Genomic DNA, 14,712 nt, shown 5'->3' with positions numbered 1-14,712 from the left:
AAGGAAATGCGAAAAAAGGAAGAAAGGGGGGGGGGGGATGAGAGAATAAGGTTGTGTATGAGCTTACCCAGTGATGGTTCAGGTAGTCCCTCCTCAGAGCTGTCCTCAGCACCCTCCTCACCCATTCCAGAGGTCAATGAATCTTCTGGGGCTGAAGCTGAGCCTGGAGTGCTTGGCCCAGTGACAGACCCAGAGTCCCCCTCCTCACTGCTGGACCCATATCGGTCTGGCTGAGTAGCCATCCCACTCTCACTGCAGCTCCTGCGTTCTTTCCTGTGCACCCGTGAATGGAGTACCATTTGGTGGTAGGTGCGGAAAATCTTGCCACATTCAAAGCACTCGGTGGACTTGTTTTGGGATGCTCTCCTGCTTTGCTTTGAGGAGGGTCTGTAGTCCAGGTCCCCCTGGGAAATGATACAGTTTTCACCTGATTGCACACCACTGTTTTTCTCCAAACGTCCACTAGCACAGCTTTTCTTCTTGGGGTTGCTAGATGAGCTAAGTGAATCCTGATCTCGCTTGCGCTTTTCCTGATTAACAAGAATGTATTCTCTTTTATCCTTGTCATAAGTTACATCAGCATCAGCTAGGACTTCATCCCACCCCACATACTTTATGTACTCAGAAGGCTCAGCTACTTTTCCTTTGGTGGCCAAATGCCAAGCCTGGTAGCTATTGACTGGATCCAGCTCAGCTACCCTTTTTCCAAGCTGCCCTCTTGTAACTCTATCTGTTCCTACAGATGGCCTCAGATTCAGGCACTGTAAGAAAAACTGCTTTGTTACAGATGGATCTAGGCTCCCATCAATTAAACTCTCAGCTTTGTCCTCAATGCTGCTTCTTTGAGCTTTGTAGTGAACAGCATTGTGTGCTTTTAGGCTTTCCATATTTGTAAACAGATTCCCACACTTGGTGCAAACTTCGTACAGAGACAAGCCAGTCACAATAGTTTCCTCCTGAATCACATCATTAATAGTGGCTATAAGCTCCAAATCATTTTTTGGTTTGTTCTTGCTCCCTGTCTTTGGGCCATGAGCTTTCATATGGTTTTTGAGAAACCAGGGTTCTTTAAATCTTCTGCCACAAATATGGCATCCATGATCAAATGAACCCCTATGTTTTTTCATGTGAGCTTTAAGAAACCAGGTTTGACTAAAGGCCTGACCACAGACTTCACAAGGGAACTCGCCAGCACTCAGTTCACTCTTGCAGTTCTCAGTGTAAGCTTCCCCATTTGGAACCTGAGCTATAATATGGTCTTTCTCTATGTGGTTTAACAGTGTCTCTTCTCTTAATGTCATGTAGTTACAGAGCCTACATTTGAACGGCTTATGTACTTGGTGTATGTGCTGTTCAAGATCTTTCTTTCTCTCAAACTTGTTTTTGCAGAAGGTGCACTGGTAAATAGGTAGTTTACCATCTTCTGCTGGTGTTGAATCTGCCACCTCCTTCTTACTGCTTCTCAACAAGATCTTGCCATTGTCTGTCTGGGTTGCACCATTCACAATCTTGTTGCAAGCAGATGTACTTTTGGTGGGGCTGGTGCACCCATCAAGGCCTTCCGAGACTCCCATCTCTCCGAGCTGGGCCTCTCCCATCTCTACCTCGTGCCCCTGACTTAAAGTGCCTGTTCTGTGACTCCGAATGTGTATCTTCAAGTTGCCCTTTTGGGAGGCTCTGTGGTCACAGTAAGGACATTTATAGGGCTTCTCTCCTGTGTGCTTCCTCATATGTTGGGACAGGGAGCTTTGAAAAGGAAAGCTTTTGCCACAGATGCAGCAGCTGTGGCACATGGCCTTGTCTCCATCAATATCATTCTTGTTCATCTTGCCAGGACTGGAGGACCTTCGTAACTCCATTTCTGCTTCTCTGTTGCGGTCCATCTGTACTACTGCCACAACATCAGTCAGACAGGGCAGAAGGACCAAACCGTGTCCAACAGCAAAGAGCCAGACAGCGTTTTCAATCATATGGTTTTGCCAAGTGAGTTTTCTCTCTTCATTTTCAGTTGAAAGGTCCTCCTTTTGATGCCTCAAAAAAGACTGAGTTGTCAATGGATACGTGTGTGTTTCATAAGCAGACAACACTGAGCACCTAAAATGAAAACAAAGCCCCCCAAAAATTAAAAAATTGTTCGAGTATATTCTTAAAATATGTTTAGGACTATTTACACTTTCTCTTGGGCTGTTTGTGTAATTAACCCCAATTTCAAATGCATATTATACTTTAGATTTATTTTAATTCAAGTAAAGAAGAGCAGTACCTTTCATTCATACTCTGTAACACTCATTACTTCAATTACACAATGAGCAGTTAAGGCATCAATAATAAAAAGAACTTTTGGTAAAAAAGAATGATGTCCACCCAAGGAGAAAAGGTTTAGGGGAGAAATCTTAAAAAGAAAAACTTCCTAAAAAAATCTTTAATTTTTAAACTGAGCTAAAGTATCTATATACATCTATATAGATACAGAGAAGTAGATATATAGATCTCTATCTATCTAGAGAGATGCGCACGTGCACACACACACACACACACACACTTTAAAATTAGACCATTACTTGAAATGGTTGTTTCATTTTAGGTCTATGTCTTTATAATCTCATGTAAGGTATTTTCCTGCCCAGAGATAAAGGTTCTTCCTGAAGACATTCTTTATAAAATACAGAATTCCTGTTAAAATTGAATTAGTTTTTGTCTCAGGAAGTTCTGTTCTGTTTGATTTGGCTTGTATTCCATGGAAAAGACAAGGAAACTATAGTACACTTCACATACTCAAAGAAGATAACAATAATATGGAGACTAATGAAGTGTTCAGTATATCTTGACATGGTTTCCCAGTGGACAGCCAAATGGGGCAGAAAAAAAATGAAAATAAAAAAAAAAAAGGTAATTCAAGATGCAGTCCCCAATTCAGCACAGCAAATAAGCACGTGCTTAGATACCACTGATGGTAAGAGTGGTTATGCCAATGGGGCTCACATGGGAGTATGTGCTTAGTCATAAATGATACTTTGGTCAATGATGAACAAAACTGTATAAAGCAAGGCACAACAGCATGTTTAATAATAAGCACTTTTAAACACTAAATCAAGGGGAGGGAACACCAAGCATGGGTACCAGAGCATGGCACATGAAGGCATTTTGCTTGACACTCACACCTCGGAAAAGGGGCCGTGGCTGCATTGCTACAACAAAGATCGGCTCCCCGGTGGCTTCCTCACCATCTGCCCCAGCACTCCAACATCTTACAAATGGAGGTTGGGGTGTTTTTGGCACTCTGTCCAAAAATGTTGCCGACCCCTACACTAGATCCATTATTTGAATCAGCACCCCAATATGAATTTTAAAATAAACTCCTGACACTGCACACAGATGACAGAAACATTCTTCTTTAAAATATTATATCTACTCAAGTTCAGGACAACGCTGAATATAAGATCAACCCCCAAATAATTAGATTCTATATATGAAAAACATTCTTAGAATTTTCTAGGTATTGCCTTAAATTTGTCCCCCTCCCATTTCTACAGCAAGTGAATTATATTTGGGGTGGGGGGAATCAGGTGCCCCCCTTGCCCTTTGTGCCTCCAACTTCTTCCTCCTCCCCCTTACTGTCAGACCCTGCTCTCCCTGAACACATGGAATGAGAAGCAAACTTGAAAGCACTGACTTTGAACTAAACATGTCTGTATGGGAACCCATAGACTTGGCTCATCCAAAACTGATACATTTTACCTTTCTTGAAACTGCTGCAAGTTTTAACACAGGTACTCCATAAACACATTTCCAAGCAAAACTTTTGTACCTACTTATACATAGAGGTCTACCCAACTCAAGGAAGTTGCCAGCCAATTTCATGGGGAGATCACAGGGCTGGCCACCATTTTTGCAGACTGATTGCAGGAGATTTCCCCCATGCCTCCGACTGGTTATGGGGCCCCAGTAGCCTTGTCCCTCACTGCTCATTGATTACAAGGGCAGTCTGTCATGCAGTCACACCCCTCACAGGCAGCCCTCATCCAATGGAGAGGGGTGGGGGCAGTAGCCATTTTGTGCTCCCCTTCATACCAGCAGCACCTCCCTCCCCAGTGGGCTGCATAGCCATGCTGCAGCACCATCAGGACTGGTGGATCCCTCTGTGGAGCCAGCATTTTATTTTCAGTAAGTTTTGCAGGGCGGGGGTTTTCTTTTGGGTTTTTTTGCAGATTTCACAGGCATTGTCTAATTTCACAAGCAATGCCAGATTTTGCTATTTCTGTACAATCACAATTTTGGTAGGTCCCTATTTATACATAGTACAAAATGTGCATGATATTAGTCAAGAGTCAAAAGGCTCATGATTTATCATATAGTTCACTGGGCTGGGCACCAGCAGTCAACAAGAATTCATAAGCACATGAGGTGAAGGGCAACCTCACCCAACTCCACCTCTTTGAGAGCATGGCCACTCTAATCATGTGAGAGAGAGATTCTGAGTAAATTTTTGGGGCCCCATTTGGTTATGTTTGCCAGACATTTAAGGCTGGTGAAGAAACAGGAAGCATCGGAAATGGCAAAAAAAGGTGCAGCTCCCTGTGGCAACGAAGAGGAAATCCAAATGTATACAATATAGTGGCTCACCATGAATTCCAAAAAAAGATAGTGCTGAAGGGGACAGAGCGCAATGGGCACTACCATGTATCTTATTCAGATGGGTTGCACTATCCTATCTTCATGCTAGACTCTCATCAGCATGATTGCCCAATATGGGCCATGTGTTTTAGAGTCATAGCCAGTGTTTGCTGCATTTAATCAACTTCATAGTTGGTTTCCATTACTGAGCATATGCTGCTTTTGGCAGCAGTTTAATGATAGACACGGTATTTAATGAGGTTAAATCCTGATACATAAGTATAAGATGAGGGGCTTTTTCTCCCTTGCTCATGGAGGGGAAAACCTCATCTTGTATTCAAGATTATATTAACTAATATTGCATTTTCTCCACTTTACAGCTATTTAATAAGGTAGATATTAACAAGGCATTAGTTACACCAGAGGTAAGCAACCCCAGCATGCCTACCAGTGTCTCACATGAAGGCACTTTGCTTGGCATTTGCACCTTGGGGAAGGGCCAGGGCTGCACTGCTACAAAAAGGATCAGGCCCTTCACAGCTCCCCCGCCATCTGCCCCTGACACATCAACATCTTACAAGTCGAGGTTGCAGGTGTTTTTGGCATTCCGCTCAAAAATATTCGGGACCCCTGGTCTACACTATTACTTAAGAAATGGATTTTTCGTCTCTTAATACTAAAGATATAAACAGATATAAAAAGCAACAGCAAAATCAAAACCACATATAAAGGCTTCTGCTACTAAAGACTCCTGACCCAAAAATAAGAAAAAGAAATTTAAAGTTGCAAAGTCATTTTGTTTACCTCAGATTATATCCAACAGGGAAGTGAATAAAAGTAGTTTGACCAGAGATAACTTCATACGCTCAGCACAACACAGGATAAAACAGTTGTAGTACTGATCTCAGATACTCATCTAGATTTGTATGTAATAACTGTTTTTAAACTAATCTAAGCCTTTAATTTTCTAAGAAAGAATTCAGTTTTGATCTTCTACATAATTAATTATGGTAGCTTCCCGTTTAGCCTTTTAAGAGGTAAGCATCAAATTATCTACCATGTCCTCAAGGAGCGCTGCAACTACAAATCTCTCCAAAAGGTACATCTCAAATTCAACAATGGAGGCTTTTTTTTGTTGTTTGTTTTTCAAATTGTAAACTTCATAAAGCACATTTTTCTATTTGGAACTAACATACTAACTACCTTGCACTGGGAAAATTGTATCCTAGTAACAGCTCAGATGTCCATATAAGCACCAAAGCTATAAAAAGAGTATCTGAACACCTGATCCCCCAAATTAATAGCTTAGGACTGAGTTAAAGGAAGCCCCTAAAGGCATGTTTGACTAAATTATGGTAGCTGTCTAGAAAAATAGGAAGGTACAACAAAAGTACAGGTTTCCCTCAATTTATATGGGTTCTTTATATGCGAATTCGCTCTTACGCTATGAGCATATTTAGACCCATAATTTGTTATATGCAAGGTAAATTCAGTCTTATATGATCAGCATAGACGCCCCCATGCCTAAGCAGGTAAGTCTGTGGGGGGAGGGGAAAGGACTGTGGCCCCACTCACCCCAGCCCCGGCTGCAGTGGCCCCAGGAGCAGCCAGCACCAGCTGCCTGCAGCCACTGGGCTACGCCGTGCTCCGCCTGTCCCTTGCTGGTCCCCACTCACCGCTGCTTCTGAGCTGTGCCGTGTCCTGGAGCAGGCAGCTGGCGTCGGCTGCTCCCAGGGCCACTCTAGCATGGGCTGGGGCGAGAGCTGTGCCCCGTGCCACCCAGGGCTCCACTTGCCCACACTCACCCAGCCTGTGCTGGAGCGGCCCTCGGAGCAGCCGACACCAGCTGCCTGCACCAGGGCATGATGCAGCCCAGAAGCAGAGGTGAGTGGGGACAAGTGGAGCCCAGATGCGAAGGGACAGGTGGAGTATGGTGCAGCCCAGTGACTGCAGGCAGCTGGCACTGGCCGCTCCTAGGGCTGCTGCGGCTGGGGTGAGTGCTGCTCTGTTCCCTCTGCTTTGCTGCCTTGTGCAGCCCCAGGAGCTGCACCCCTCCCCATGCCCCATCCCTACTTCCAGTCTCACTCCCTGCCTCACCACCATGGGAACCTACCCCTATTTGTTACAATGTAAAGTGGACTTGCTTTACGCAAATTCAATTTATGCACTGTTCTCTAGGAACACATATACAGCATAAAAATCAAGGGAAACCTGTACAACAAACAAGCCAAAAACAAGAAAGCAAACAAACACCAAACCTCACACTAGAGACTGATGAATGGAAAAATTCAAATAAAGGAAAACCTCATTTGAACCATAAACCAGCTTTATCTAAGCTTCAGACTCATTGCTCTAATTTTTTTTTATTATTATTATTATTATTATTATTATTATTATTTTAATGATACTTCCAGGCCTGGCAAAATTCAGTCTAATCAAATAGTGGGGAAATAGTTTTTCAAGAAATATTCAGCCCAAGTTTTATTGAATTATATTAAATTCTATGAAAGTTTCATATAAGCAGGTTTTTCAAGTATTTTGGTATGACAAGATGCTTATAGGTGTAATTTTCAACAGCTTAGGTTTAACTCCCACTGAAGTCAATAGAAATTAGGACACTTTAGCTTATCCAGGTACTTCCAAAATCCCAAGACATCTATATTTATTTTTTGACTTGCAAATACCTCTGAAAAAAGTTTGGGGTGGACAACCCCATGTTTTTGTAGCATTTCTGCTGCCTGTCAGGAAGTTCAAGACATGTTTAAGGGCCAAACTTTGTCATGCAAGAAAAACCCAAGCAAAAGGGCCACAAAAAGAACACTGAAGTTAGAAAAGAAAGAATCCTTCTTCAACTTGCACGCAAGTAGCTCCACTCTCAAAAGGTCACAGTTTCCCACTGCTTCACGTAAGCTTGCTATATTCTAAGTCTTTACAGCATTTTCATTTGTAACAATTAAAAAAAAAAAAAAAAAGAGATACCAAAAGAAAATTTCCTAAGAGGTATCTATCCCCTGTACAACATTTCCAATTGTTCCTGGACAAATTTCTTTTGGAAAATGCAGATGAAAGAAAATCAAAATATTTCATAAAAATGTACCAATTTCATTCAAATTTTCAACAGGAAACTATGCAAAACAATATCAACCTTATCATTTTGACTTATGTTCAATATTATAATATACAAGTTGAAATATTCAAATGTCATTAGAAATATTAGCTAATATGCGTTTTGGAAAAAATTCTGAGATAAACTGAAACAAAAAGTCTGGGACGGGGAAACACTGGAATCTCAGTATTTCCCATAGGGTCTTGTCTCCACTAGCTTCACTTTCAATCTCCTTTGTGTCTAGGGCTAAGTACAGACAGTCAAAAAGCATGAGGCCGAATTGATTCACTCATTGCAGGTTAGTCTAAGCTGCAGGGATTGAACCGATAAGCAAATGAACACGTTCACTTTTGATTCAGGAAATGCAGGCACATGCCTGCAGCGGCTCAAGCCAGAAGCTGGGAGGCACTAAAGCACACCTGCCAGCCACTGCCAAAGGGGAAGAGAGAAATCCCTGCTGGAACGACAGGGTATGGCCAGGTCCCAGCCTGTGTTCTGCCTGGGTGGGGGTGGTGTCATTGAATTCATAAAAACTTTAGCAAGAATATTTTTCTCTCTGAAAAACTATAAACTGAAGAGCTATAAATGCAGCCCAGCCTGTGTGTTCACTTCTTCCTGCTGCCTCCAAGGTCTCTGAAATTTGCAGTCCACAGTCACAGCAGCAGGACTCTCAGGGTTGCTTGTCACTTCCTCTTCCTGCTTCTAGATGTCTCTGGGATTTGCAGTCCACAGTCACAGCAGCAGGACTCTCAGGGTTGCTTGTCACTTCCTCTTCCTGCTTCTAGATGTCTCTGGGATTTGCAGTCCACAGTCACAGCCAGCACAAAGTTTTAGCAGGGCAGGCCAGCTCTGCAACCCCCATCCTTGACCCCAGATCTCAGCTGGGGTTTTGGTTTTTTTTAAAGGGACCAGTGCTTAACATCACAAAGCCAGAGTAACCATTGCTCTATTCATTCACGTGAATTTTATGACCACCAAGTCATTCATGCTCAGCTATCAGACTTATAAGAGACAACCTATGCATGTCCAGCATTTTCAGGCCCTTAAGCTATTTTAAGGCATTAACTTTATAAAGCTAGGCCCATTTCAGAAAGCTACATGAAAGAGAAAATAAAAAGCCAAACAGAAAAAATAAAAATGGCATTGCTCACTTGAATACTTTTTGTTCTTAATTCTGTACCATTCAAGCCAGTATTTTCCACAGACCTGAATGGAGCAGAATTAAGACCATAATGAATAAGGTTCTTTTTTATTATCCCTAGAACTGGTTACAAACTTTTTCCAAAGTTTCAGTGAAGCATTTGTCAGAATCAACTATAGCTTAATTGTTTAGACACAGAAACATCTTACTGTTTACTGTTTTAAAATAGATTTAAAAGCTTTGATCTCTGGGTCTAGCTGAGCTGTGCTCGGTGTATAATCTAAAATAAAGTTGCCGTTACTGACTAAACTTGGGGCTTCCTGAAGGCTGTTCTAAGACACCAGTCATACAAATACTTAATGATATGCTTAACTAAGCTGGGAGGTCCTGTTGACTTCAGTGCAACTACTTATACATGTTTAAAGTTAAGTATCTGCAGGATGAGTGTCTTCAATATGCCAACAGGAACTCTGTGTTGCAGACACACCCACTTCTGGTCACCAGGCCAGTTTTGCATCTGGCAGGCTTAAGAGCAAAGACTATGTTGTGGGGATTTCTCAGCTCACCAATTAAACAACCTTTACAGCCCCACTGTGCCATTCAGAAAAGAATTAGGGAGGAAAAAATCTAAAGAATAAGATTAGAAATGTGAAAAGAAGTATTGAAAAACTGCAGTAGCTAGGATACTACAAATATATTATGAAACCTATTCCAAGCTCCTGGCTATAAAATGCCAGTAATATACGCAAATATTGTCCAAAGTTTATACAGGGGGATTATTTTCTACTTTTTCAACATCTAGAATCTGTGAATATCTATTTATAAATACCCATCTAAATTTAAACTAGATTTTATGGAAGGAGGTGGTCACACAACAAGGGAGAGCCTTCTGTGAGGAAGAAAAATTTAAAAAAAAAAATAGAATATGGGAAATTACAGTTTATCTTTTCAAGCAAAAAGGCAAGTTTTAAAGTAAGACATTTTCATTTCAACTATGTGATTTAAAAGCCCTGTATAAAAAGAGTAAATACACTGCAGAAATGTTATTCTTCATATCTGTTAATTGATAACAATACATTAACATCACTAACTAAATTCTCCTCTCACTGCCTCCCCAAAAATATTGGTGCACAGTTGCGTGGAAAAGAAATTTTCTTGAAAGTCTTCTCCAGTGAAAGAGTGATAAAACCCAGCAAATAGAAATAAGTCCAAATGAAGTTGAGACAGCAAGTTGTATATTAGAATAACTCAGCAATCAGGCCTGCTTCATTTTCAAGGATTTAAAAATCAGCTACACATGCCCGACACCTGCTGTGACACGTTCTAATTAAAATACATTGGAGCAGACCCGATTCATCAAGTCTGCTGCAGCGTGCCAATAAGCATGCTCCAGCAGCCTCAGTATCGCTGTATTCAGTGTTCCGTGCTTCAAAATGGTGACGGGGCTTTTTAACTAAAACTTGTTGAACAAGGTTTAGTTAAAGCATCTCCGCTGCCATTTTAAGATGTAGGATGATGAATATACAAGACACTGTGGGTGCTTTAATTACGGAGGCTCCCAAAAGCTGCTTTAATTAAAGCACACCCCCATGTAAAGATGCCACTTTTTCTGTAAGGAGGAGAAGAGAGAGTTAAACATCTAAAATGAGTAGATAAGCTAGCTACAGGGAAAAGATGCAAAAAGAAACATTTTGCAGCCCTCTGCAAATACTTGCCATCTATCCAAAAAATGGAATTCTTTGCAGAGTACATGCCTTAAACCCATCCATCCCTGCTGATTTTGTGGCAGAAAGTAGTCTTTTTCAAGTATCAACTACTACTTACGTTACAGAGTAATTTTATATTGCTTTGACAAAAATTTAATCCTAAAGCCTCCATTGGGCTAAAATCCTATTGAAATGCTCTTTAGCCCCTTTATTGACAACTTAATTTGTCTGTAGTCCTTTTACAGTCTTCAGGAGATAGCTGTTCTTCCATCCAAGATGGAGGCAAAAAACCCAAAAACAAACAAACAAAAATGCATCTTTAAATAATAAATTCTTCCTTGAATGTACTCCTGCCATTCCATGGCCTACACAATAAACTTGCGTTAGGCAAAGACACCATGATTTTACATTGATTTTCTGAGAACCACCTTAGCTAACTTGGTCAAAAAAATGCCCCAAAACCTTAACTAGTCATAAAAGACGACGTTCTAATTTTCAAATTAGAACTCAAATGACTCAATTATTTAAAGCAGTAATCTTAACAACAAACCTCTCGAAGTTTGTTTAAACCTGCCAAAATTGGCATGGAAGACTGGAAAGGAGAGAGGAAAAAAGAGGCTGTTAGAAAAATAAACAAGGCTTTTCTATCACTCCAAGTTCACTTCAACTTACGCTTTTTAAAATCTTCAACCAGAAGCATGCTTTATTTTTTTAAATAGCCCTTTTCTTTTTCCTTTGCAGCTGAAAAGACTGTTGCCTTTTGAAAAGTTTGTAGTTACAAACTGAAGTATTACTTTCAGCTTGTCTGACGTCAGTCTTTTACACATCTTTCTCTTTCACTGATCTAATAACATTCTACAAACAGGCCTCAGACAGTCAAGGCTGAGAAAGCACAGTCAAACCCCTACCACACCCTTACCATAAGAAAGGAATATAGACAGATATCTATATGAGTAAAAACACTTAAAACCAAAAACACTGGGAGGGAAAGTATCTACAAAAAGGTGATGCAAAACAGAAAGCCAGCAAATCAATGGAAATGTCCCTAACCCAGTTGTTGGTGCTTTGTAAAAGAGCATTTCTATGTAAAAGGTTATTCTTGTACAATGCTACAGGGTATGTTGAGAAACAGAGCTGTCACCCACTCAGTACATATTTTGTGTTTTAGTATACTGTGCGTGTTTGTCTCCAAGAACACAAAGAAATGCACTTTATTAGTTGCACTGTAGTATTATAAGCAATGAATCAAAATACATCATTAACATCCTGGACAAGCTTTATCTTACTGCCAAGACAAAGAGACTATTCTTTGAACAAAAAGGGGGGAGAAGGGGGGTGGGAAAACCCATAATGACAATGAAGAGTTCCTCTCCCAAAAAACTGTTCTGTACAAGATTAACAATTACAGGCTTATATTCTACAGACTTGGGTCCCAAATAGCTGCATGAAGTGATGCATTCACTATTGGGAGTGTAAGTACCATTGATGACAAGGCCTTGGGGCTTCTGCTGTTCTCAGACCAATCAATAATCCATTATGAACAAACTACATTTCCACTCTAATATGAAGAAATGAATAAAAGCGAACCAGTATCATTAGTACTTTCATGGGGGAAAAAAAACCCAACAACACAAATCACAAAACACCATCATCACAAGACTCAAACGAGTGGTGATGTGTAATGCTGACAGAATTGCTTACAATAACCCCTTATTTTAAAGGCAGTTACTAGAAACCACTATATTACACAATCTAAAATAAGAAGCTTATTTTAAAGGCATGATTCTTCCATGACTTGCTCAGGCAACAGCACAAAATTAAAGTGACATGAATCTTCAAGGTAAAGAGGACAAAATCAGATATACGTATAAGCCTATGCCTTTCTTTAAGCTACTTTCTAATGTAAAACAAGGAAGAACTTTTAATTAGTTAGAGGTAGCTGCCCAGATGTGACTAGTCTACTGTAACCTGGCTTTACTGCCACAGCTATATTATCACTCTAACAAGAAATACTGAAATTGTTTACTTCCCGTTGCTGCTGTCACATCCTACAATACACAAAGTAAATGGTTAGTTTAAATATCCTTTTTGGGTATATTAATAATATAGAATATATGTTTCTCCAAAAGCTGTGCTTGACATACATACCTAGCATATTTGGAAATTTCTATACACAAATTTAAAGCAAACACAGTAAAATTTCAGATACTTGTTAACTGTAACTGATTTTTGGTCATATGGCAAGTTAGACTCAGAAGGAGACACTGAGACGAATATTATTAATGCATAAGGCAGTCTATGTCTTTTTTTCTGAAATATAAAGACCAGTAGTTAAAAGTTGACCTCACAGGAGGCGGAAAAAAAAGGCAGATGAATACACAATGTGATTATTGATCAGACCCAGAAAGGCCAAGAACTGAACTAGTGCAGATGTGTTTTTTTCCTAGGGTCATTAATGATATATATTATAAAGTCAAAAGCAGAGCAGTTATTTTGGTATGTTGTAAAAATCATTGCTATTTGAAAATAAACATCTTAAGTTTTTTTAATCCCCTAAAAAGTATCCATTTTGCTTCATTTTGGGACTCGTTTCTTCTTTCCCAAAACCCATCTAAGAAAGTAATTATACTATCTGAATATTTTTCTTCTGTATTAAAACTGGAGAGGAGGGGGACCTTCCCAAATTTGAAAATATTAGAACAAAAAGATCATAACTTCGTTTCAAGCAAGAACGCCTAAATACCACCCAAATGTTGTACAGTACTTCCTTATTCAAATCAATTACATTGATTCTGTCCAACCATGCATGTGTGTGGATGTATGCATACAGCATTTCTGCAGCACCCAATAGTGCTTTTATAGTTGATGATTTTCTCAGGGCTTCCATTATAAACCCAATTTCAAAAGGCTTAACTTGGCCATTTTAAATTGTATCAGTCCAAAATCTGTCAGGCTGGGTACAGAAATAAAAGTTGATGAAGAGAGCTATTTCTCATGCCATATTTTGTTTGGCTGGTATTTTTTTTAAGCACAAAAATAATACTTGCTCAGTTGTGGGGGTTGTCCTATCATTAAGGAAAATATTTACCTTCATTATTTTCACACGTATAGAAAATATGGGCAGATACTCCACTGGTATAAACTGCTACAGCTCTCTTGACACAGCAAACATTTATATACATACAGTTTCTTGACAGGCCAGCTCTGATGTGGCCAGTATAAATGTTGTGGCAAATGCATATGTATAGGCCAGATTCTCAGCTGGTATAAAGCAGTGAGTTAGCCTGTATTAGTCTGCAGCCAGGCGGAAGGCAGGGTGGGCTGGCACCTCAGAGACTAATTCATTCAGAAAGCATGCACTTTTGTAGGCAGTAGCCTCCTTTGTCTAACTGACAAATACTGGAAACCCACTATAACCTACAAGTATTAAGGTTTTGAGGGGGGAAATGTGCGCATCAGTTTCAGATAAATATTGTGGCTGCTTAGTTAAACTTAGCATAAATTACAATAAAGCTACCGCAAGTGGTAATAGGCCAGATCCCTCCCTGCTTCAGTCAGACTGCAACTACACTAATAAAGAATTGGCTCCAACAGCTTGTGGGGGGGAGGGGGGGGCATATTTTATATCTATGTATTTTATATATAAAATTAGTATTATGACTTACCCAACAAAAGCACACTGAATTCCTGAATGCCAGGAGCCACATATTACAGATTTACTAATAATAACTGTAATTGTGTTTACAGCAAGTTAATAGAAACTACAAGTTATTTTTAAGTTACTATGAGATAAGCTGTGCACAGAGAATTAAGAAAAAAAACAAAGGTATAAAATCAGTTACCCTCACACTAGATACACTGTATTGCTCAAATAAATATATGGTAGAATCATTACCACATCAAGTCGATGCCAGCCAGTAACTTGTTAACAGATTTAACATTAATAGTTAATCACAATAATGTTCTAAAAGGTTTGGTGCAATAAGCACGATTTTGAGTCTCACAGCAGGAACAGACAAGTTGCTGGTTTACTTTTTCCCCAAGCATTATTATAAAAAGAAATGTAAAAAGGCCAATTCCTGAATGACTATAATCTCTTCCAAAGCTCCATTTTGTGAGAGCCCCTAAAAATTCCCATCCTCAAA

General features: G+C 40.0%; 1 protein-coding gene across 4 annotated transcripts in view; it reads right to left on the bottom strand.

Moving 5' to 3' along the window:
• The window catches only part of ZNF516 (zinc finger protein 516), a 208,584-nt gene that overhangs the window by 110,096 nt on the left and 83,776 nt on the right, over window positions 1–14,712 (bottom strand). For all 4 annotated transcript variants that reach the window (XM_019524277.1, XM_019524269.1, XM_019524263.1 and 1 more), the window contains exon 2: window positions 68–2,094. In XM_019524277.1, the coding sequence (XP_019379822.1) occupies window positions 68–1,970 (1,903 nt within the window). In that variant the 5' untranslated portion in view covers window positions 1,971–2,094. The remainder of the gene's footprint in view (window positions 1–67; window positions 2,095–14,712) is intronic.

This window comes from Gavialis gangeticus, unplaced genomic scaffold, assembly GCF_001723915.1.
Source record: "Gavialis gangeticus isolate Ggan-Ray unplaced genomic scaffold, GavGan_comp1, whole genome shotgun sequence".
Taxonomy (NCBI): domain Eukaryota; kingdom Metazoa; phylum Chordata; order Crocodylia; family Gavialidae; genus Gavialis; species Gavialis gangeticus.
The sequence above is the reverse complement of the archived record's forward strand: the minus strand, read 5'-3'. Positions and strand labels throughout refer to the sequence as shown.